At 37.9% G+C, this 26,359-nt stretch overlaps 1 protein-coding gene across 9 annotated transcripts in view; it reads left to right on the forward strand.

Moving 5' to 3' along the window:
* The window catches only part of DNM3 (dynamin 3), a 570,760-nt gene that overhangs the window by 133,675 nt on the left and 410,726 nt on the right, over window positions 1-26,359 (forward strand). For all 9 annotated transcript variants that reach the window (XM_067728647.1, XM_067728651.1, XM_067728648.1 and 6 more), the window contains exons 3-4: window positions 21,991-22,140; window positions 23,354-23,557. In XM_067728647.1, coding sequence (XP_067584748.1) covers window positions 21,991-22,140; window positions 23,354-23,557 — 354 coding nt within the window. The remainder of the gene's footprint in view (window positions 1-21,990; window positions 22,141-23,353; window positions 23,558-26,359) is intronic.

Below are 26,359 nucleotides of genomic sequence, written 5' to 3' on the forward strand. Positions count from 1 at the left end.
AAATATTGTTTTAATTTTTCTATTGGAACACATAAATGATTACTATGTCAATGTAAATTTGAAGTACCAAATGCAAAATTATGTTGTATTGTCCAAGTGTGAACTTTGGTGGTTGCAACTGGTGCTATTAGGGACATGTCTCAGATTCTGCCTGCTTTGGATCATTTAGCTTTGATGGAGAAAAGTAGTATTTCTAGTTATACAGAAATAATAATTATTATTATTATCATTATTTTACAAGCTACATTTATATGGCACTTAGCATGTACATGCTTACCAGGCACTTATGTGAGTGCTTTGCATATATTGACTTATGTTCACAACAGTCCTGTGGGGTAGCTGATATTATTATTCCCATTTTACATAGTAGAAATTGAGGCACAAAGCCCCTTATTTCTTATTTCTATTTTCACTTTATGTATGGATTACTTTGAAGCCCAAACAACCCATTATATCTTGAAATAACAAACTCAGAACTATTAAAGAATAATAAGAATTATTATAATAATAATTATATTATATATTATATATATTATTATATATTATATATAATATATATAATATATATAATTATATATATAATATATATATAATATATTATATATATATATAAATATAATAAGAATAATAAAGAATAATAAAGGTGAGATCATATATATTAAAAATTTTAGGGCTTCCCTGGTGGCGCAGTGGTTGAGAGTCCGCCTGCCGATGCAGGGAACATGGGTTCGTGTCCCGGTCCGGGAAGATCCCACATGCCGCTGAACGGCTGGGCCCGTGAGCCATGGCCGATGAGCCTGCGCGTCCGGAGCCCTGTGCTCCGCAACGGGAGAGGCCACAACAGTGAGAGGCCCGCGTACCGCAAAAAAAAAAAAAAAAAAAAGTTAAGGGTAACTCTTTTGGTAAACCTTGGCCTGTTAGCTTTTATGAGATAGTATTATTAGTAGTATTAGTATTATCATTTTACTTGGGAGGAAACTGAGGCACAGAGAAGTTACAGTTTAACTGGGATAATAATACCTGTTTCCCAGGATTATTGTGGGTATTAACAGGAGTTAATGTGTGTTAATTTATGTCCTGACTTATGCAATAGATATGTCTTAAAATATGGGTATAAAATAAGTTTTTGGATTCAAATTCTATTTTAAATGTGATAAATGAAAAGATTTTTGGTAAGATATATAATTACCCTCCAACTTATCTTTGAAGGTGAGTATGAATTTTTATATGCAATGCGCTTCCATCTCCTACAGGCACAGCATTCTAAATCAGCTTTTAAGACCATGATGTGTTATGGTCAAAAATCACCATTAGGACTACAAAGTGCAGTATATATATATATAGCCACAACTATCGTCTCTAACTTTTCACCGCTCAGTGCTTATCAGTGGCCTTCAATTAGTTCTTTAATATCTTCTTTGAGGATGTTAACAAGAAAGAATCCAGTAGCTGTTATCAGAATTCAGTTTGTTTTCTGAGGAAACTTTCCTCAACAGGTCATAAAAATCAAAAGAAGAGCATGTCAAATTTCAGCTACTACTTGTATATTGCTCATTTGGAAAAATAATAACCATAATAATAACCTACATTTTTTACATTCATAGTATGGAATGGACACTGTGCTGAATGCTTTATGTGCATCACCTCATTTAGCATTTACCCACAAAGAGGGGTGCATTCTGTCTCCTGCACTCCTCCATAAATGCTTTATGCTTTCATTCATTCATTTCTCAAATTTTATATATATGTGTGTGTGTGTGTGTGTGTGTGTGTGTGTGTGTGTGTATTTTTCTTTGCCGTGCGTGCGGCATGCAGGATCTTAGTTCCCCGACCAGGGATCGAACCTGTGCCCCCTTCAGTGTAAGCATGGAGTCTTAACCACTGGACAACCAGGGAAGTCCCTCAAATATATTTTTTAATTTTATTTTTGAAATTTATTTATTTATTTGGCTGCATTGGGTCTTAGTTGCGGCATGTGGGATCTTCGTTGTGGCATGCGTGATGTTTCGTGTGGTGAGCCGGCTTCTCTCTAGTTGTGGTGTGTGGGCCCTAGAGCGCGCAGGCTCAGTAGTGCGGCACTCGGGCTTAGTGCCGCACTACCGCATGTGGGATCTTAGGTCCCCGACCAGGGATCGAACCGGCATCCCCTGCATTGGAAGGAGGATTCTTAACCACTAGACCACCAGGGAAGTCCCTCAAATATATTTTTTAAATTGAATATTTCTTGTTATTTTCCTGGCTGGTTCATCCTCAACTCCCTTTGCTTTTCCACGTTGGTGCTTTTTTTGTCATTTGTTTGTAGTTTTAAATGGTCTCTTGGCTTTCCCTCAATTCTATCTATTCTCCTAAATTTAGTTCATACTCAAGTCTTTCCATAAATCCACCCCAGCCTAAAAAGACCCCCACCCTTTCTAAATCCACATGACACCAAGGTGCACCATTTATTTGTCAATTACTCATTATGGTGTTTTCTATTCTGGAATCTTATTTAAATCTTGTGCTTAATTTTCACAAGTTTGTCTTCTTTCTCCAACTTGGGTAAGTTCTTCAAGATTGTGAATTATAGCTTATCACTCTGTGTCGCCTATAGTATTAGTTGCTTAATAAGTAGATTTTCGCCAGAAACTCAACTCCCAGTTGAAAGGATATATTATATTATAGAATGGAAAGCAGTCTCAATTCTGTCACCTAAGAAGCACAGTGTGTAATTGAAGGCTTGCTCACTAAGGGAATAAAAAACCTTATCACAAAAGCAGAGGTTTTTGGGAGACTGAAAATATAATATTTTTGTGGTGTTAAATTTCTCACTAAAATGAAGACCAGAGAGCAAAAACATACTCTCAAGAGTCTTATCCAGAGCTTGTCTCTATAACTGATTAGACCAGAAGGGGAGAAGATGGCTCGTAAAAAGATTCTAAAGAGATCTGCTGAGAAAAAGATTTTGCTCCATAATGTGGATTCATACTGAATGAGAAAAAAAAAATACTGGAAGTTCTAAAATACTGAAAGAGACATTCTAGGCCTCATGTGTTTTTGAAAAATACTGAACAGTAATTCAGGTTTAACTTGGAATTATTCATTCATTCACTCATTTATTTTTTTAATCATTCCTGTATCTTTAAGGAATGTTAAGTTGAAGAAGTAAGTGAAACAGTCCCTACTGTCTTAGCACTTTCATTATAGTACTGGAGATAAGACATATAAATAAATAGTTCCTGTGTTGTGGAATGTATAATACATGTTATATGAATATTTTTAAACATGTTACTTTGGATAGAGAATCTTTAAGTTTCTTTCTACCTGTAAAATTACATTCACAGAGGAGAAAAACATTCCTTACAGTCAGTGAAGTGATCAAAGGAAGTTTTTGGTGGAAATGATCTTTGAGCAGGACCTTGTTAGCTAATATTTTGATAGGCACATATTATAATCATGATACAAATCATCTATTGAGTGTTTGCTATGAAGGAGTCAGTATATTAGGTGCTTTAAACACATATTCCTGTGAGGAAGAGGGTACTGCAGAGTTATGTATGAATACCCTGAAATTATACTGAAAATTCTGTGTATACGTAAGTTTGTACATTTTTATGGGGAAAGGTTCCAGAGCTTCCAGAAACACGAACCATGGTAGAGAGAGTAGCACATGTGATTCCTGGACTTTGAGAAATGCACACATAGGTGGGTGGCAGGTGGAAAGAAGGATCTACTGAGGACAAAGAAGCTGTGAAAGGCTGAGAATTGGATGCTCCTGGGAGGTGAAAGCTTGAAGTAGTGAGAAGCAGTTAGTCTGGGATGGTTAACAGATTGTCCTTAGGAGTCAGATTGTCTGGATTTAAATTCTGGACTGCCACCTCCTAGCTGTGTGACCTCAGGCACACAGATCTGAGGTCTCAGGTCCTGAAGACCTCAGACCTTATCCTCTCTGAAACCAAGACCTCTGCTATTTAGATTAGCTGTTACATATTTACTTAAAATTTCTTTGGTTATTTTTTTAAAAAAATTTTATTGGAGTATAGTTGATTTACAATGTTGTGTTACTTTTTGCTGTATAGCAAAGTGAACCAGTTATACATATATCCACTCTTTTTAAGATTCTTTTCCCATATAGTTCCCTGTGCTATAAAGTAGGTCCTTATTAGTTATCTATTTTATATATAGTACTGTGTATATGTCAGTCCCAATCTCCCAATTTATCCCTCCCCCCTCCCCTAGTAACCATAAGATTGTTTTCTCATCTGTAACTCTATTTCCATTTTGTAAATAAGTTCATTTGTAGCCTTTTTTTAGATTCTACATGTAAGCAATATCATACGATATTTGTCCTTCTCTGACTTGCTTCATTCATTATGACAATCTCTAGATTCAGCCATGTTGCTGCAAATGGCATTATTTCATTCTTTTTATGGCTGAGTAATATTCTGTTGCATATATGTACCACATATTCTTTATCCATTCTTCTGTCGATGGACATTTAGGTTGCTTCCATGTCCTGGCTATTGTAAATAGTGCTGCAGTGAACACTGGGGTGCATGTATCCTTTCGAATTATGGTTTTCTCCAGGTGTATGCCCAGTAGTGGGATTGCTGGATCATATTGTAGCTCTACTTTTAGTTTTTTAAGAACCTCCATACTGTTCTCCATCGTGGCTGCACCAATTTACATTCCCACCAACAGTGCAGGAGGGTTCCCTTTTTTCCACACCCTTTCCAGCATTTATTGTTTGTAGATTTCTTGATGATCTTTGGTTATTTTTAAAATTAAGGGCTTACTATGTGTTAAATGCCTTCATTCATTTATTCTTTGATATGTGTATGTAAATGTGTATGATGTATTCTTTGATGTATGTATTGAATAATATACATTTGTTGAGACCATATAACTAGTTACTGGGAGAGTAGTCACTGGGAGAACTTTTATGAAAGAAGCAGACATGGCCATGCTTTTGTCCTCACAGCAACCTATGAATGAGATACCATTTACAGAGGAGGAAACTAGGGATCGGGCAATGTAAATGACTTTCCAAGGCACGAGATAAAGAAATGGAGAAACTTCAAACTCAGGTCTGATTCCAAAGTTTTAAACACTCATGTTCTCAACTATAGAATATTGCACAGCATGACTGACTTTGCAAGAATGTTAACAAGGGGAAACCTACCTTAGGGATGATTTATGTGTAGATTTTGTGGTTGAAAGAGGAAGGATGCAGATAGTTTTCATGGGCTCATCTAATGTGATAGATGAACTAACTAAGTGGGTTATCAAGCAATAGGCCATATTTTCAAATCAGTCTTTAGTATGATGACACATTTGGATGATCCAGTAGTTAATACATTGTTATTGAGATTACACTCTTCATTGTGATCCATGTGATATATTCATATCTGAGGACCCTCTAAAATGAGTGCACTTACTTTCCAAGCAAGGTGATTTTTTTCTTACATGTTTTTTACTGATTATCCTTTTTTCAACTCTTAGAATTTTATCTATTTTGCAAAAGTAATTGTTTGCTTCCATGTTTGAGCCCCTTTTCAAGGAGGTGAGTGTCCTTGTGAGAGAATTTTCTATTTATTAAGTTCCTACTGAGATAATTGATGACTACTGCAGCTAAGCATTAATATACAAGCAAATTGAATTGGCAAAAACCATAGTACTGAGTTTCAGATGAGAACTTTATTTTGTTTTTCTTTATAGGTACATTTCTTTTAGCATCATTTAAACTGAAACACATAATGCATTGGGTTTTGCTAAGTGTTGGGTGTTCTTATGAGAATCCCTTGAGATTAAATAAAAAATTATTTAAGGGTGGCCTTAAAAATATTTTAAATTTATTTATCTCCATTTAGATAATTCAAACACTAATTGACCAGTTCTATTAATTGAGTTTTCTTCATACTAGGGGCAATTTTTAGTTTTTTCCCTTCCTCCCTCCCTCTTTCCTTTCTCCCCTTTTTAAGTTTTCAGGAAGTGGTTAGATTGGCTCTATTGTCTGAGTCATAGAATAATTTTTGTAATTTATGAAGCAAAGGGCTTTTGTCAGAAGAGTTACTTTGCATTTTAGTTTTATGCAATCAGTTTTGAATATTATGCCCAAGAATTCTCATACATTCATAATTTTTCGTTTATGCAGACTTCGTTGCAAAAATATGTACTCTCATTACCAAGCTATCCCATACTGACTCTGACTGCTTAGTGATTGGGCCACAGTTGATAATAAATATTTTTGTATGACTCTCTACAGCACTGAAGTGATTTGCTCTAATGAGACAGAATTTAGAGGAGATGTACCTCTCATTTTTAAGAATATGTACTTTTGTTAAAATTTAGTGCATTTAGCAGAGTAGGCATTCATGGGAAAATTCTTATGCTTTTAGCTAAACATGCTGTGTGTGTGCATATGTGTGTGTATGTGCAAGCTTGAGCCTTTTTTTTTTTTTTTTTTGCGGTACGTGGGCCTCTCACTATTGTGACCTCTCCCGTTGCGGAGCACAGGCTCCAGACGTGCAGGCTCAGCGACCATGGCTCATGGGCCCAGCCGCTCCGCGGCATGTGGGATCTTCCCGGACCGGGGCACGAACCCGTGTCCCCTGCATCGGCAGGCAGACTCTCAACCACTGCGCCACCAGGGAAGCCCAGAGAACTATTCTTTAGTAATACTGTAAAGAATGCTGTAGATAAAGATTAAAAAAATTAAATTGTCTTGTAGAAATTGACAAGCTGATTCTAAAATTCCTAGGAAATGCAAAGGACCCAGAATAGCTAAAACAACTTTAAAACATAACAACAAAGTTGGAGAATGAACACTACCTGATTTTAAGACTTGTTACAAAGCTACAATAATCAAGATAGTGTGGCATTGATATAAATATAGTCAAATAGACTATTGGAACAGAACAGAGTTCAAAAATAGACCTACAGATATATAGACAACTGATTTTTGATAAAAGTGGAAAGACTATTCAATGGAGAAAGGGTAGTATTTTCAACAAACAGTTTTGCAGAAATTGAATATTCATGTGTAAGAAATGAACTTCTATTTATACCTTTCACCACATAAAAAGTTAAGTTGGCTCTGTTTCTAACTGATAATGACCTTCATGAACACATTTGAGGAGCTTACCAAATACACTAAGATATTGTTAAAATATTTAGATGGAATAGTGTTGCTGACAAATTGTGTGTAGAAGCTCACACTCATAGAAAAATTTTTCTTTGTCCAGCTGCAAATATATCCAGCAATGAATATTGTAATTTGATATTTTGAGAATTTTTTTAGTTACGTATTTATACACTTGTAATTCTGATATGATTACTACTTAAATTTCATTTATAAACTTCATTTCTTGTGTATAAGATTCTATGGGAAAATATTTTCATTTTGCAAACTTTAGACTTTCTGTTATATTTTTTGTATAGCAGTCTGATTACTTGAACTTTCATGACAAAGTCTAGTGATTTCACTTTAATCACAGATTTTTACTTGGCAGATCACCTTATTTTTGTCTTTTTAAAACAAGAAATAACATTGACATGTTTGCTGTTTCTGAAATTGTACATTAATTACTCTTTAATAATACTGTAATAACTCACTTATTTGGAAACCTCTTTTCAGTTTCTAAACTTAGCTGATTATCAGGAGGAAGTAAAAAGAGTCTTGGGCAGCCAAAATTAATATTACAAAGACTATGACCTAAAGTTCATTTTTGCAGGGTCGTGGCCTTACTCTGGGCAATTCCAGTCTTAATTTAGAGTCAGACCATACATACTAGGTTATTGGACTTCTCAGTCTAGAATAAAATATAACGCTGCCAGTTAGAATGGGAATATGCCTTAAAAACAGAAGAGACACAATAAAAAGAAAAGCATACAAAAGATAAAACAATTTTTAAGTTAGCAAAGTAATCAATAGCAAAAACTTTTGAAATAACAAGAAATATTTAAATTATGTATAAAACATTGTTTAAGCATACAGGAAACTATATAATACATACTCAATTTCTATAAATGCCAATAGTCACTTGCTAGTATTTACCTTGCCCTTTCAACAGCTTTTAACATTATTAATTATTCTCTCCTTAAAACATACACTATTCTTTTAGCTTCCATGATGCCAAATACTCCTAGTTTTTGTTCTATCTTTTTGGCCAACTCTCTCTGTCTTTTTTGCTGATGCATTATCTTCTACCTGGCCTTTAAAGTTTGTACCTACCCAAGGCTTCTTTCTGTGTCATTTCGTATTCTCCCTTAGGGAATCGCTTCTACGCCATGACTTCAGTTACAACTCATGCACCTATGAATCTCACATTTATAGCTCCTGGGCTAAATTCCAGACATGTATTTCCAGCTGACTGCTTGAAGCTCTACTTGGATATTTCAAAGATATCAAACTCAACATGTCAAAAGCCGTATATTTATGATCATTTTCTTCTCAATACCCACAAACCTCAAGTGTCCGCCAGTGTTTATTTGTTGATTCATTCACTCATTTACTCATTCGTTTATTTGCTCTTTAATTCAAAAAATATATATTGAATGCCCAATAGATGAAATTCATCGTTTTAGGTACTGGGAATACAGCAGATAATGTTCCTGTTCTCACAGAGCTTGTATTCCAGTAGGTGAAGACAGGCAATAAAAAACAAAATCTTCACATAATGATTATGTGCACAGAAGAAAGTAAATTAGATGATGTGATAGAGTGTGACTTTACTTTGCCTGATCAAGGAAGGCTTTCTAAATTAGAGATGATATTTTGGATGAGAAGTAAACGACAGGATGGAGCCACACATGCAGAGATCTGGATGAAGGACATTCCAGAAGAGGAGCACCTTGTAGAGGGACCCTGGAGTGGGGAGGATGTTGCAGCTAAAGTGTTTTGAGCACAGAGGGTAGAAATAGTGTTACAGATAGAGGTACACAGGGTTCAGACTGTCTAGGACTTTGTAGGCTGGGGAGAGTAATTTGGATATTTCTGACTGATCTGGAAAACCAGTAAAAATTTTTTAAAAAGGAAGAGACATGATCTGACATATGTTTTAGAAAGACCTCTCTAGCTGCCATGCGGAGAATGGATTCAGTGGAGTGGAACCAGGAAGACCAGTTGGGATGCTTTTACGGTAGTCCAGGTAACAGGTGGCGTCAGCTTAGAAGGAGGATGGCCACAGTGGAGGCAGTGAGAAGATGACTGGGAGAGAGCGGAGGAAAAGAAGGATGCAGAAATAGCTGTTGTTTGATTCGAGGACCTGATTCAATGGTAGTATCAATAATTGAGATGTGGAAGACAGGAGGAGGAGGAAGTGTGTATGATGAGAGGGGAAGGCAATGGGGGATTAAAAGTTTGGTTTGGGACATGTTAATATTGAGATCTATTAGACATCCAAGTGGAAATGTCAATTAAACATTAGAATTAGAATGCTTGAGACATGAATTTGGGGAGATATATATGTGATATATATATATTTGATATATATATCACATGTGTGTGTATATATATATATATACTTTTTTAAAGGCCAATAGATTATATAAGAGAGGATAGGATATCCACCTAGGGAGAGAGAGATGACAAAGAAAATAAGAAGGTCTAGGAGGGAGTCTAGCTGCACTCCAGTATTTAGAAGTGGTGAAGAGAAGGAACAATGAGCAAAGGATATGGTGAAGGAGACGTAAGAGAGGAAGAAGAAAAAGTCAGGAAAGTTGGAATAATGGGAGTCAGTAGAAGAGAATGTTTCAAGGAAGAGGAGGAAAATCATGTCAGATGCTGCTGAGACTTAATTATCCACTTTGCAATTTTTGGCCAAGTGCTTGACCTGCTTCCTATTTGGTTTCAGTATTTGGAGTATGGTTTATCTCTCAATTGTGTTTTGTTTTGTTTTGTTTTTTTGGGTGGAATGTTCTTTTTTTTTTAAATATCCTTATTGGAATATAATTGCTTTACAATGTTGTGTTAGTTTCTGCTGTATAACAAATTGAATCAGCTATGCGTAAACATTTATCCCCATATCCCTTCCCTCTTGTGTCTCCCTCCCACCCTCCCTATCCCACCCCTCTAGGTGGTCACAAAGCACTGAGCTGATCTCCCTGTGCTATGCAGCTGCTTCCCGCTAGCCATCTATTTTACATTTGGTAGTGAGAGTAGGCCAGGCCACTCTCTCACTTCGTCCCAGCTTACCTTTCGCTCTCCCCATGACCTCAAGTCCATTCTCTACGTCTGCATCTTTATTCCTGTTCTGCCCCTAGGTTCTTCAGAAAACTTTTAAAAAAAATAATTAATTAATCAATTAATTTATGGCTGCATTGGGTCTTCGTTGCTGTGCCCGGCTTTTTCTTGTTGTGGCGAGCAGGGGCCATGCTTCATTGTGCTGCATGGGTTTCTCATCGCGGTGGTTTCTCTTGTTGCAGAGCATGGGCTCCAGCTCACGGGCTTCAGTAGTTGTGGATCGTGGGCTCTAGAGAGCAGGCTCAGTAGTTTTGGCACACGGGCTTAGTTGCTTTGCTGAATGTGAGATCTTCCAGGACCAGGGATCGAGCCTGTGTCCCCTGCATTTGCAGGCAGATTCTTAATCACTGTGCCACCAGGGAAGTCCCAGTATTTTATTGTTTAGCCTCCATTTGTTTGTATTTTTTACAGATTTTTTCCTGTAATTGATATCTAGTCTCATAGCGTTGTGGTCAGAAAAGATACTTGATATGATTTCAATTTTCTTAAATTTACCAAGGCTTGATTTGTGACCCAAGATATGATCTATCCTGGAGAATGTTCCATGAACACTTGAGAAGAGTGTATTTTGTTGATTTTGGATGGAATGTCCTATCAATATCAATTAAATCCATCTTGTTTAATGTATCATTTAAAGCTTGTGTTTCCTTGCTTATTTTTCATTTTGGATGATCTGTCCATTGGTGAAAGCGGGGTGTTAAAGTCCCCTACTATGATTGTGTTACTGTTGATTTCCCCTTTTATGGCTGTTAGCATTTGCCTTATGTATTGAGGTGCTCCTATGTTGGGTGCATAAATGTTTACAATTGTTATACCTTCTTCCTGGATTGATCCCTTGATCATTATGTAGTCTCCTTCTTTGTCTCTTGTAATAATCTTTGTTTTAAAGTCTATTTTTTCTGATATGAGAATTGCTACCCCAGCTTTCTTTTGATTTCCATTTGCATGGAATATCTTTTTCTATCCCCTCACTTTCAGTCTGTATGTGTCCCTAGGTCTGAAATGGGTCTTTTGTAGACAGCATATATACAGGTCTTGTTTTTGTATCCATTCAGCCAGTCTATGTTTTTTCACTGGAGCATTTAATCCATTTACATTTAAGGTAGTTATCAATATGTATGTTCCTACTACCCTTTTCTTATTGTTTTGCGTTTGTTATTGTAGGTCTTTTCCTTCTCTTATGTTTCCTGCCTAGAGAAGTTCCTTTAGCATTTGTTGTAAAGCTGGTTTGGTGTGCTGAATTCTCTTAGCTTTTGCTTGTCTGTAAAGGTTTTAATTTCTCTGTCGGATCTGAATGAGATCCTTGCTGGCTAGTGTAATCTTGGGTATAGATTTTTCCCTTTCATCACTTTAAATATGTCCTGCCATTCCCTCCTGGCTTGCAGAGTTTCTGCTGAAAGATCAGCTGTTAACTTTATGTGGATTCCCTTGTATATTATTTGTTGTTTCTCCCTTGTGGCTTTTAATATTTTTTCTTTGTATTTAATTTTTCATAATTTGATTAATATGTGTCTTGCTGTGTTTCTCCTTGGATTTATCCTGTATGGGACTCTCTGTGCTTCCTGGACTTGATTGACTATTTCCTTTTCCATAATAGGGAAGTTTTCAACTATAATCTCTTCAAATATTTTCTCAGTCCCTTTCTTTTTCTCTTCTTCTTCTGGGACCCCTATAATTCGAATGTTGGTGCATTTAATATTGTCCCAGAGGTCTCTGAGACTGTTCTCAATTCTTTTCATTCTTTTTTCTTTATTCTGCTCTGTGGTAGTTACTTCCACTATTTTATCTTCCAGGTCACTTATCCATTCTTCTGCCTCAGTTATTCTGCTATTGATTCCTTCTAGAGAATGTTCAATTTCATTTATTGTGTTGTTCATCATTGTTTGCTCTCTAGTTCTTCTAGGTCTTTGTTAAATGTTTCTTGTATTTTCTCCATTCTATTCCCAAGATTTTGGATCATCTTTACTATCATTACTCTGAATTCTTTTTCAGGTAGACTGCCTGTTTCTTCTTCATTTGTTTGGTCTGGTGGGTCTTTACATTGCTCCTTCACCTGCTGTGTGTTTCTGTCTTCTCATTTTGCTTAACTTACTGTGTTTGGGGTCTCCTTTTCACAGGCTGCAGGTTTGTAGTTCCTGTTGTTTTTGGTGTCTGCCCCCAGTGGGTAAGGTTGGTTCAGTTTGGTTGTGTAGGCTTCCTGGTGCAGGGGACTGGTGCCTGTGTTCTGGTGGATGAGGCTGGATCTTGTCTTTCTTATGGGCAGGACCACGTCCGGTGGTGTGTTTTGGGGTGTCTGTGACCTAATTATGATTTTAGGTATCCTTTCTGCTAATGAGTGGGGCTGTGTTCTTGTCTTGCTAGTTGTTTGGCATAGGGTGTCCAGCACTGTAGTTTGCTTGTCATTGTGTGGAGCTGAGTCTTAGTGTTGAGATGGAGATCTCTGGGAGAGCTTTCGCTGTTTGCTATTACGTGGAGCCAGGAAGTCTCTGGTGGACGAGACTCCTTCAGGAGATCCTGAACTCGGATCTCCCACCTCAGAGGCACAGGCCTGGCACCTGGCAGGAGCACCAAGACCCTGTGAGCCACACGGTTCAGAAGAAAAGGGAGAAAAATTGAAAGAAAGAAAAAAAATAAAGTGAAATAAAGTTATTAAAATTAAAAATTAAAAAAATTATTAAAAACTAAAAAAATTATAAAGTAATATAAAAGAAAGAAAGAAGAGAGCAATGAAACCAAAAAACAAATCCACCAATGACAGACAGAACCCTGGAACAAATGGTAAAAGCAAAGCTATACAGACAAAATCAAACAAAGAAGCATACACATACACACTCACAAAAAGAGAAAAAGGAAAATAATATATATATATATGGAAGAGAGCAACCAAATCAATAAACAAATCTACCAGTGGTAATAAACTCTAAATATTAAACTAAGATAAACATAAAACCAGAAACAAGTTAGATGCAGAAAGCAAACCCCAAGTCTACACTTCCTTTCAAAGTCCACCGCCTGAATTTTGGGATGATTCATTGTCTATTCAAGTATTCCAGAGATGCAGAGTACATCAAGTTGATTGTGAAGATTTAATCTGCTGATCCTAAGACTGCTGGAAGAAATTTCCCTTTCTCTTTGCTCACACAGCTCTTGGGGTTCAGTTGGATTTGGACCCACCTCTACGTGTAGGTCGCCTGAGGGCATCTGTTCTTCGCTCAGATAGGATGGGTTTAAAGTAGCAGCTGATTTGGGGGCTCTGGCTCACTCAGGCTGGGGGGAGGGAGGGGTACGGAGTGCGGGGCGAGCCTGTGGCGGCAGAGGCCGGCGTGACGTTGCAACATTCTGAGGTGCGCTGTGTGTTTTCCTAGGGAAGTTGCCCCTGGATCATGGGACCCGGGCAGTGGCGGGCTGCACAGGCCCCCAGGAGGGGAGGTGTGGATAGTGACCTGTGCTCGCACACAGGCTTCTTGGTGGCGGCAGCAGCAGCCTTAGCATCTCAGGCCCGACTCTGGGGTCCGTGCTGATATCCGTGGCTTGCGCCCGTCTCTGGAGCTCCTTTAAGCAGCGCTCTTAATCCCCTCTCCTCGCACACCAGGAAACAAAGAGGGAGGAAAAAGTCTCTTGCCTCCTCGGCAGCTCCAGACCTTTTCCCGGACTCCCTCTTGGCTAGCTGTGGCGAACTAACCCCTTCAGGCTGTGTTCATGCCACCAACCCCAGTCGTCTCCCGGCGCTCCGACCGAAGCCGAGCCTCAGCTCCCAGCCCCGCCCGACCCGGCGGGTGAGCAGACAAGCCTCTTGGGCTGGTGAGTGCCGGTCGGCACCGATCCTCTGTGCGGGAATTTTTCCGCTTTGTACTCTGCACCCCTGTTGCTGCGCTTTCCTCTGTGGCTCCGAAGCTTCCCCCCTCTGCCACCTGCAGTCTGCGCCCACGAAGGGGCTTCCTAGTGTGTGGAAACCTTTTCTCCTTCACAGCTCCCTCCCACTGGTGCAGGTCCCGACCCTATTCTTTGTCTCTGTTTCTTCTTTTTTCTTTTGCCCTACCCAGGTACGTGGGGGAGTTTCTTGCCTTTGGGGGGGTCTGAGGTCTTCTGCCAGCGTTCAGTAAGTGTTCTGTAGGAGTTGTTCCACATGTAGATGTATTTCTGATGTATTTGTGGGGAGGAAGGTGATCTCCATGGCTTACTCCTTCGCCATCTTGAAGGTCTCCTTTCTCAATTGTGTTTTACATGGAAACGAGGATTATGAAATAGAGTTAATTTTTGTTATACTTTTTGAGCTCCTTCTGAAAAAATATGGAACTAAATTGCGCTATGTAAGTATTACAGCTGCTGATTCTCTGATTGTTATTTTTGGCACTTGTGGTAGAATTCCATACAAATTCCTATTGCTGGATGGATTTCTGCCAAATGTTAGTCCTGGTCTCATATGCCAGCACTGTTCTGTGGCCACTCAATCCTCACCTGTAGGGTTAGCCTCACCCAGGATTTAGACCCAGCCCAACTCTTAGGCAAGCAACCTGTATAGGCCATCGTTGAGCAGTAAATATCAAGGAAGTACTATTATTAATCTCTCTTTACTGAGGTGTATGTGGGTGGCTTTGGCTTTGTTTCCTGTGAAAAAGGCTCTACCTCCCTTTTCATGACTGAATTCTCACCTTGTTTTTTTGCCTTGGACCATCTGGCTCACTTGGGTCTGGAGTTCTGTTTTGGCCTCCTCCTCTGCCTCAGGAGTACCAGAGCCCTGATGCTTACCCCTAGTCTCTGCAGCTGGTCTCTGATACCTGCTTAGCACCCACCTTTTGTCTGCTATGAAATCTTGGCCCTTCTTATTCCCACCCTATTGTTCTTTACCCTCTGACTGGGACCTCTACCTTTCACCCACTGTTGGACTCCCTCAGGTTAATTGTTTGTTTCTTTAGATTTTCTTTTCTTTTCTTTTCTTTTTTTTTGATTACTAAACTTTCCCTGTTTACCTTAGGACACAGTTGACTTCTGCTGTATATCTGGGTCTGTATAATTCATATCTAACTTGCCTTGTTGCTTAGTTAACCACCGTTCCAGGCTCTTGCCTTCAATTTGGAATGACATGAAGGCTTTCTGGAAGCATTTTTCCAAATTGCTCAATGGTATGCAGAGAGGACTTCTTTAAAGAAGAAGGAAGAAATCTACAGGTGTTCTTTTCTCTAAATATGATAGGCATTAGGGAAACACAGATGAATAAAATGCAGTCTTTGCCTTTAAGGAAATATGTTTTTAAATGTAGTCATACTAGATGGTCTTTACAGCCAGTGGATTTAGCTAGTTGCATTGAAAACCATTCCCTGTTTATGTGTCCAATGTACTCCATTTTCATTGGAGCCCCGTGCTTAAAAACATTGCTATTAAAACATTTTAGAAATAAAACTCCAGCTAAAGTATTGAGGACCTTAGTTCTTAGAATAAAGATTGACAGGAGGTTATATGCCTGTGCTCCATAATAATTCCTTTCTACTTAACCTTGATTAATTGAAACATATGAATGTTTTTCCCCATGGAAGGGGCATATTGGGAATATTTAAATTCTTATGGTCATGCTGTGCTTTTCACAGATGATTGGAATTCTGCCCAGGCACAAACCATATCATCCTGCCCCCAAACAATTTGTCAGCTGTTTAACCTAGCGTAATTTGTTTTTCATGATCAGCAGAAATGACAGTGCTAAAATGCTTTATAGGGAAATAAAAATAAAATAGAATGACAGCTCTGATTTTTTTTTAATATCCTCTTTTTTCTCCCAAATCATTCTTTGATATAAAAATGTATCTTAACCTTTGCTTTAATACTGGGAAAACAGGAAAGATTTTTTAAACTAGAGTCTTATTTTGTGAAACTGAAAACATACTATGAATTTCAGCAAGGTAGGTTATACTGACACACAAAAGAATTTCATGGATGCATTATTAGGATTTCATTGCTTATATACACATAGCCTTCAACCTTTATATGAGCTTGTGACTAAGAAATTTAATCACTCTCCATTCAGACTGAACTTGGGCTGAAGCCTGGAATTGTTTGAGAAAGAGATCATTCCATGTGCCCAACTACCAAGCATTTAGAATGAAAGGAACACTGAGAACATGCCAAGAGAGCTTGTGCCACTGGAAACTGTACCTTTCTATGAGAAAGAATTTATCTCAGGACCGTAAGATGAGGTTTGTTAGACCTTTAGGCATATTAATTTACAACAGTATAAAAGTCTTAGAAGATACACACTTATAAGCTCTTAAAAAGTCTAACTATTGATTGGCTGGTGCAGCGTGTTCTGTAGGGTTTGGCTCAGGTGTTAGAATTTCCTTCATCCCCAAACTCATATGAACATTCTTCAGACGTGAGTATAGTAAATGGTTCATTGTTCTTGTGGTAATCCTTTATAAGATTTTCATTTATAATTGTATTTTTGGACAGCAGGGAAGTAAAGCTGTGACCTTTAAATTCTGCACTGCTAATCAAGATTTATTCAGGGATTGTGTGATGATAAGCTGATTGATGAACCTCCTCAATAGCAACTATGGGCAATTGTTCAAAAACATGTATGCCACCTCTGCTGTCCACCTATTTATAGTCTGCTTGCTAGAAAGCTGGGATCCCATAACAGGAGTGGCTTATCTTGTTGCTAGGAGGACTCATCTTATTGACAATATAATCCTGTAGCTATAAATTCTGAAATGTAGTTATGGTTGCCATGTTTTTCTAATAAGAAAGTAGGATATGTGGTCTGACAATTATCACTGTACTGTTAGAGATGAAGGGGACATAGACCTATGAGTCTCTGGACCTGGGTAGAGGATGGACTACAGGTAGCTCCCTTCTGACAATTTAGATTAGGTTTTCCCTGAATTTTCTATCCTGTAGGATGAATTATTTCCCAGGAAGCTCTTTGAGACCCATAGAAATAGGGATTTTGTGGTTCCTGTCCATTAGTCCTTCTGATATGCTGGGCAGGTCTGAATCCCAGTGATGGACATAGTTGAGACCCAAGTTGACATTCCTGCTATGGTTACTCTTAGGTCATTTAGGATCACTCTATGTGTGTGCGTGTGTATGTGTGTGTGTATGTGTGTGCGTGCGTGTGTGTGTGGTATTTTGTGGTAAAAATAATAGTCTTTGTAGGGTTTAATCAGTGAGAATACAGAAATGTTTTCTACAGGCGTAAAATGACTCGACAAAATGATAAATCCCCACTCTCACCTGATGAATTTCACATGCTCCCACCACCATCAATTCTACCGACTTGTGTCGTCCGTCAGTACTCATTATTCTGTTTCCTTCCTGTTCCTATGGATGAACTGGCATGTTCCTTTCTAGTGCTTCCTATCCCCTCTTCCTTGAGACACTACTTTAGCACTTGTCCCTTTTCACTTCTGCACCATCAGCTTTTCCTCAGGACTGGATTAATACCATCAGCCTATGAACATGCTATTAGTTTGCCCATCTTTATAAAACCCTCCCTTGACTTCATAACCCTCTCCAGCTGCCCTCTCACTTCTTTCCTCTCCTTTACAACACAACTTTTTAAAAGAAATGTCTGCAACCAGTCTCCACTTCCTCTCCTCCCATTCTCTGTAAAGTCTATTCCAATCAGACTATCACCCACCCTACTCCACTCTAACAGCCCTTTTCAACATCCTGAATGACCCTCAAGTTGCCCAATTTTATGATTTGTTCTTAGTTCTCATCTTACCTGACATGTTGGCAGTATTTGATGGAGTGGAAAGTCTCCTTTCATGAAACATTCTCTTTAACTGGCTTTAGGTCACCTTTCTCTCTGGGTTTTGTTGACCACTCGGGCTTACTCTCCATTTCCTGACCTCTAAACATTGGAAAACCTGGGGCCCAGTGCTCTGACCTCTTCCTTATCTGTGTCTCACTTAGTGATCTCATCTACTTGACTAACTTTAATGAATTCCAAATACATATAAATCTAGCTTGGATTTTTCCCTAGATGAAAGACTCATAGATCCAGCCCCAAGGCATTTTTGTGCTAATTAGAAAAGGCTAACCTTTCCTCAAGCCCTTGACTGCCATCTTCTGTAAAAATTTCAGAATAGATATACACTTATCAGATGAGATGAATGGGAATTGTGTGTCTTTCAGCTGCATGATTCTCAACCATTAGCGGCAGTTCTGTTTCTCCATGTGGGTGGTGTGTAGTAGGCATCACAAGCTTAATAGGTCCCAAACTGAACTTTTAAATTTAATTTTATTGGAGTATAATAGATTTATAATGTTGTGTTAGTTTGAGGTGTACAGCAAAGTGATTTGGTTATACATATACATATAGTCATTCTTTTTTTAGATTCTTTTCTCATATAGGTAATCACAGAATATTGAGTAGAGATCCCTGTGCAATACAGTAGGACCTTGTTGGTTATCTGTCTTATATATAGTAGTGTGTGTATGTTCATCCCAAGCTTCTGATTTATCCCTCCCCCCTACCCACACGTTTCCCCTTTGGTAACCATCAGTTTGTTTTCGATGTCTGTAAATCTGTTTCTGTTTTGTAAATAAGTTCATTTGTATCTTTTTAAAAGTTAGATTCTACATATGAGTGATATCATGATATTTGTCTTTCTCTGTCTGACTTCACTTAGTATGATAATCAATAGGTCCATCTATGTTGCTGTAAATGGCATTATTTCATTCTTTTTTATGGCTGAGTAATATTCCATTGTATATATGTACCACATCTTCTTTATCCATTCCTCTGTCGATGGACATTTAGGTTGCTTCTATGTCTTGGCTATTGTAAATAGTGCTGCAATGAACATTGGGATGCATGTATCTTTTCAAATTAAGGTTTTCTCTGGATATATGCCCAGGAGTGGGCTTGCTAGATCATATGGTAACTCTGTTTTTAGTTTCTTAAGGAACCTCCATACTGTTCTCCATAGTGGCTGTACCAATTTACATTCCCACCAACAGTGTAGGAGGGTTCCCTTTTCTCCACACCCTCTCCAGCATTTATTGTTTGTAGATATTTTGATGATGGCCATTCTGACTGGTGTAAGGTGATACCTCATTGTAGTTTTGATTTGCATTTCTCTGATAATTAGTGATGTTCAGCATGTTTTCATGTGCTTTTTAGCCATCTGTATGTCTTCTTTAGAGAAATGTCTATTAAGGTCTTCTGCCCATTTTCTATTGGGTTGCCAAACTGATCTCTTGATCCCCAACCCCATCTCCCCAACATCTTCCTTTCTGTCAGTCTTTTCTACTTCAAAATTCTTCTCATTGTTGAGGTCAGCCTCCTTGAAGTTATTCTTAACTCCTTTCTTTCTCCCATACCTCTCCTTTAATCCATCAGCAAATCCTGCTGGTTTTTCCTTCAAACTTCATTAGAATGTAACCACTTCTCCACTCTCACCCAGGTCCAAGCCTCATTAGCTCACCTTTATTATTCTGTTAGCCAGCTTCTTCTCTTATACCTCTCTGTCTGTTCTTAACACAACAGTACAGTTCTTTATTTAAAACCTAGGTCACCTCATGTTTCCCCTCTACCCAAAATGCTTCAAGTGCTCTACCATTCATTTTGAGTAAAAATCAAAGCCCTTAGTATGGCCCACAGGCCCTACACCATCCAGGTCTGTACCACAGCTCTGACCTCATCTCCTGCCTCTCTCCCCCATGCTCTGTGCTCCAGGCACGTTGGCCTCCTTGCTCTTCCTCCAATATGCCAAGCATAGCCTGCTTCAGGCAGTCTACTGGGATCCTCTTATGTAAAGCATGGCTTCTTGAGTCTTTGCTCAAATGTTACTTTATCATATCAGAGAAGCCTTCCTTGACCGACACATATAACAAAGCAACCTCCCTTCCTCAGTATTTATTATCCCCCGTATTCAGTTTTCTCCATAGCACTTATAATCTGGCACACACACACACTGTTTACTATTTTATCTCACTGGAATTTAAGCTTCATGAGGCTAGAGACTATTTTTTTCACTTTACTATATCCCCAACTTCTAAAACAGTGCCTGAGAAGTAGTAGGAGCTCAGTAAATACATCCCTAAATCTCTTTGTGGAACCCTATCCCTAAAAAGACACAGAGGTTTGAGATGGTACTGCACAATTCCAATCTCTAAATTCCAAGATAAAAGCATTTTCAGAAGTCCAGGAATGAATTTAAATCTAATTTGAAAATTGCATTGATTTTGCAGCTTTCTGGAAGGGCATTAGTTTCCTACAGAGAAAGCAAGTAGGCGCCATCTAGTGGCAACAAGAGAAGTACACATTTGTGTTACTTGAATTATTGATTAGTAACATACTTGAAAATGTAGTCCCTGATCCAGAAGCTTTTTAACTCTATGAACGTAATAATTACGATAGCCAAAAGTTCTCAGATTTGTAATTTCCACAGAACATGTTGAATTGAAAAGTACTGTTTATTATAAATTATTTATGGCTCATGTTTACTAAGTTTTGTTTGCTTATTTTTTAGGATCTGACATCCATTGCTCCTCTTTATTTTTCTTATTGTTTTATCCTCTACTTATCTTTAAACTCTTACATGGTACTGGCCTAGCCACTGAGTGGGTAAATAAAATAAAGGCTCTATCGTCTAAGAATTTATAATCTAATAAAAACAGCACCAATGAGGGTAAATGTGTGAAAGAAAATGCCAAATGATGCAGTGGTCTCTTCAGTCCAGACTTCTGAAGCCTTTTGAAGCTTAATTGTTGTGTATACTTCCACCATTGATGCATGAGCCACATCTTGTAGTTGTCTCCCTGTTGGCCTTGCCATATAGTGGGTGAAGGTTAAATATTTATGGTGGGGAATCATAGAAAGACTACCAATAATTCTCTCAGCCGCTATCTGTCCCAAGATACTTAGCCTTAGTCTACGTTTGGTGGAGCAGTTCTTCAGCTAGTTGTTAGAGAAATTAAAGTATTTGTTAAGACTCGTTCCCTTGTTAAAATTATCATAAAATTTTTAGGTCTAATAGTATCAGTTTCCTTTTCTGAGTTGTGTTGTTTATCATATACTTGATATCTCTGGAAGCAGATATAGAAATTGATAGCACAAAAGTTTCAAGATGTTACTGAAATTTAACAATAACTAATATTCTGTTATTATATAGTTACTTTAGAGTTTTTCCTTCTGCCTACAGATACTGATTTTTTTTTTTTTTAGATTACAGGTAAATAGTTTCTTTGTAATATCCTATCTTTTTTTTCTTGAGAAAATATCTTTTTAATTAAAGAAATTGGTGTGGTATTTTGAATAGTATATTTTAAAGCTAAAATATTCCATATATTATTTCTTTTTAAAGATAAAGCAAACATTGTTTCTAAATCTTTTTGCCTTCTGAAGCTATATTTATATAATTTAGCATTCCATCGTGATAAAGTGGTGATATTGAAAAAGGACATTCTAATAGGATTAGTAAGTAGGCTTTTTGTGTACCCTAGCTCTAATTTCTTTGACAGTTGGTTGCTATTATTTGTTTCATCATTTGGAGGGCCAGGATTCTCTTTATTTAGTAGGCTAGGTGGTTTAAAGACTGCTTATAATACTTAATTGCTTATCTGAAAATTAGCAAATTTAGCAGCCTTAGTATTTGAACTGTTTAATATTTCTAAAGTATTAACTGTGCTTTTTGTTAACTACTGTGTTCTCTCATTGTGATGGCTGAAGAGGCAATACTGGATACTTTGACTTGTAATTAAAGAAGCATTATTTCCTTATTATTGCAAGAGTACATGAATTTTAGGTTGTATTAATTTGTCTTTTGTAGAATATGCAGAATTTCTACATTGCAAAGGAAGAAAAATTACAGATTTTGATGAAGTTCGCCATGAGATTGAAGCAGAAACAGATCGAGTAACCGGAATGAATAAAGGGATTTCCTCCATACCCATTAATTTACGAGTCTATTCCCCACATGGTAAGTAAAATAACAAAATTCCAAATTCTTGTCCTCAAAAATTTTTACTATATTAATTAACATACAGTATTTATAGAAGATGGTTTTTTTCTCTCAAAAAATACCGAGTTTCTAGGATTGTGCTTAGATACTTCAGTAAATGGTATGATCCAAACAGCTCATAAAATTATTTATGGGGAGACAGGAGGAGATAACTTTTAAAAGAGAAGTCATTTTAAAATGTTTTCTTTATGTTTATCTTAAACTTTTAGAATTCCAAAGAGGTATGCATGAAAACTTCCATTTTTAATATCTTCAGTTTTTGCAAAAATCTTAGAGGTGCATGGTACTATGGTTGAGTTATCCTTAATGAATTTTCTTTCAGTCCTATATATTCCTCTTTAATCTCTTCCTGAGGAATCAACTGTGATTTTTTTTTCCCCCAGACTGTCGGCAGAAACTTGTCAGATATCCAGTTCCTGGTGTGTGATACAGAATAGCCTCCATTCTGACTAAGATTTTAGTGGGGCAGATTTTAATCTCCTATCTTCTACCCAGCTCTGTTGCTTTTAAAATGGACCATGAGTGACATAAGCTCAATTACAACTTCCCAAGAGGACTTGGTGCCAATAACGTAGCGTGCAGAGAGAACGATAGCCAGGTCGGGACTGGAGTCACTGACTCGGTAGTTTCCTGGGCTCCCAAAATGGTGTTCCATGAGTCTGGCTGTATAGCCTGAACACTAACCTCATGGCACCATGAATGGCTAACAGCTTTCCTATAGGTTAAGTGGCTAACACTCTGTAAATAATGTATGATGTTTTTAAAGGGAAGGGCAAACCTTACCCAGAGAATTTTTACACCATTTGAAGGCAGTGTACAAGACTGGCAGACAGCATATTCACTTATTGTTCAGTGTTTGAATTATAGCCCCCAGTTACAAATGTGACAGCTCTCTGAGAAAACTGTTAGATATGCAAATCAGTGCTTCTTAAATTATGTTAAAATGATCATTTGGCCTAGCACAATCATATTATAAAAATAGAGAAAACTTGAAAAGCCATTTTGAATTCTGTCCTTTTTATTCTATGCACGAGTCGAAGTTCTTCAGATACACAATACGTAAAGCTCAGCTTGTTTTATTTCTACTAAAGTGACACATGATTCTGCATTGCTGATATCTTTCAGCATTGATGGTATATGTAAAACTTTATTTTTTTTTTCCTTTCCACAGTGTTAAATCTAACCCTTATCGACCTGCCTGGAATTACTAAAGTGCCCGTGGGAGATCAGCCACCAGATATCGAGTACCAGATCAGAGAGATGATTATGCAGTTCATCACACGGGAGAACTGTCTGATTTTGGCTGTTACCCCAGCCAACACCGATCTTGCAAACTCAGATGCACTGAAACTAGCTAAAGAAGTTGATCCTCAAGGTGAGTGTATGGCCCATAAGATGAACGGGAATTAGTTTAAAATGTCAAGAGTTTGGGTATATTTCAAGGTAACACAAATTCTCATAAGTTGATTTTATTATTAATTAAATTCACCATTATTAATATTGTTAGCTCTTTCATATTTAAGATGCTGAAAGAAAAATAACTGGGGAATATAGTCTAAACCTATATAAATAAATGTAAGATTAACTGAGATCTAGGAAAATAGACCTTTCTAATTGTTATGAACTACTTATTTTAACAGCTAATAAAAGAAATTTCTGATACAGAATTCAGATTCTCCCCTTAGTTTTTATGAGTTATCTGAATATACTCCAAATAAAAAATCTTTTCTGTTTTTGTTTGTTTTTCATTAAAATAGGAGGCTCTTTTAATGCATGTAAGATATTATTTAGTTTATAATGTTTGACTTAAATCCCTGCTTTCATAATATATGTTTGTTACTGGCATTTCAGAATCCAAAAAAGTCCCTTATTTATGCTGATGTTTGATTTTTCTTTCTCTGAGCTGAGTAATAATTTATGTTCAGGGACCCCAATGATGGGTCTTTGTGTGTGTCTGTTTAAAGAAATTATGAATGGCACTCAGTGATGTGTCCTTTCAAGATGCAGATGTATCTTCTCCAATTCTAGGAATTCTTTTTTTTAAAAAAAATAATTAATTGCCCCATTTTCTCTGGTCTCTTTATCTGGAATTCTTATTATTGACATCTTAGAACTCCTGGATTAATCCTCTTTTTCTAAAAAAAAATCTCATTTATCATCTGTTTGTCTCTTTGTTCTACTTTTTGCAATCTTTACTCAACTTTTAGCTCCTCTACTTTTTCATTTTTGATATCATTTAAAAATTCCAACAGCATTTTCTTATTTTGTGAATGTTATTTTTTAAAATAGCATTGTGCTCTTGGCTTCTCAAGTGCAGTATCTTCTGTAAAGATTTTAATGACAGCTTTTTGAGGTTTTCTTTTTGTAATCTAGAATATCTCTGAGTTCATTTTTTTCTGGTTGTTTGTTTTGGTCATTATCTTTGATGTTAGAGACCTTTTTCAAATGACTGGTGATCTTTTGCTGCTCTCGTAGATTTAAGAGTAGAGCACTAAAAAGCTGATGGAAGGTCTGCCTGTGCTTGAAAGGGATTCATTGACTAATGGGCTTTTCCATAGGGCGATTGGGCTGGGACCTGGCCATTTTGTGGGGAGACTTCCTCAGCTGCTGTTAGATTCAAGTATTTTCTCTTGAGCTGACTTGGTATAAGCCTGATGTCCAGTGGTCTCAGAGCTACAAGGAAGAATTGAGTTGGTAGGGGAAGGTGAGGTGATTCTCACTATTCTGCATGTAGACTTTTCATTAATCCCTCTGCTTTCATAATGACATTCCTGAAGGTCTTCTTAAGTCCAAAGTCCCTCTGGTTCATCCTCTTCTTTTTTTTTTTTTCGGTACGCGGGCCTCTCACTGTTGTGGCCTCTCCCGTTGCGGAGCACAGGCTCCGGACGCGCAGGCTCAGCAGCCATGGCTCACGGGCCCAGCCGCTCCGCGGCATGTGGGATCTTCCCAGACCGGGGCACGAGCCCGTGTTCCCTGCATCGGCAGGCGGACTCTCAACCACTGCGCCACCAGGGAAGCCCTGGTTCATCCTCTTCTGAAAGTAAATCTTCAGTATTCTGCTGAGGTCAAGGAGGAGTAACTGTGTGGGTGTGCAAGATGGGAAAAAGAGTCTGGCGGCCTAACAGTAAACCATATAAACTTTCAGCCAGTTCTCCTATTTTCAGCTCCTCTTCACTAACCTTGGTGCCTTCAGTTCTTGAACCTTTTCAGAGTTCTGCAGTAGTGACTGGTTTTCTTCTTCTTGGCTTCTTCCAACATACCTGAGATTGGGGTTTGAAACAAAGTAGGTGGAAGTTCCAGATGGCTACATGGGGACCATCACCAGGACTCCTTCTTCAGCTTCAGTAACTTGGGAGAGCCAGATTATGGATTAGGGCTGGAGTCTAGTTATAAAAATGATACTAAAACACCCCTGTCTCAGAAGCCTTCTTGTTCTGAAGGAGACAAAACCAGGTTATCTGATTGGAACAGAGAGAGATAACACTTCCATCAGTGGATTCTAGTGAGTGCAGCACAATCACATCCCTGAGAAGTCCACACTTACTTCAGATGAAACTTCATGGAGGAGTACAAATGATATCCCCAGTCTGTCTGTCACAAATCTGTATCCAGAAAGTTAAATGAGACTTTTTTTTCTGCTATAGACCTGGCTTATTTTATTAGCTGCCACTTAGAAATTGCCATGTGAATTTACCATGAATTCATTGCCATGAATTTACCATGAATTCATTGCCATGAATTTACCCCAAATGAACCTCATTTCTTGCGGCTCATTTTAACTCCTGCTTTGTCAAAGATAGGCCCTCGTTACCCCAATTTTTTATATTCTGTAAATGGTAGTCCTAAGAACAGATTTTTGAATGTTTGCAGATAATTCACAGGGAACTTTGCAAATAATTGATAATTTTACAGAAATAGAGAAAATATTCAATGCCACTGTATGCTACTTCTTTGTCTACTCTTGCATGGTGATCGCTAAGGAGGACAAATTCATTGCCTGAAGGCTCATAAGTACAATTCTTGTGTTAGTTACTAGAAATTCCTTGCTAACCTCAGGGTTTATTATTTGTTTTAGAATCTTAGTTTCAATTCTGAAACTTCTGAACACTGTCGTACTTGAGAACCCTCAGGTTTGCATGGTGATTACGTCTCCACCAGAGACCCACTTTTGTGTGCT

Source organism: Pseudorca crassidens, chromosome 2 (assembly GCF_039906515.1).
Source record: "Pseudorca crassidens isolate mPseCra1 chromosome 2, mPseCra1.hap1, whole genome shotgun sequence".
Lineage (NCBI taxonomy): Eukaryota > Metazoa > Chordata > Mammalia > Artiodactyla > Delphinidae > Pseudorca > Pseudorca crassidens.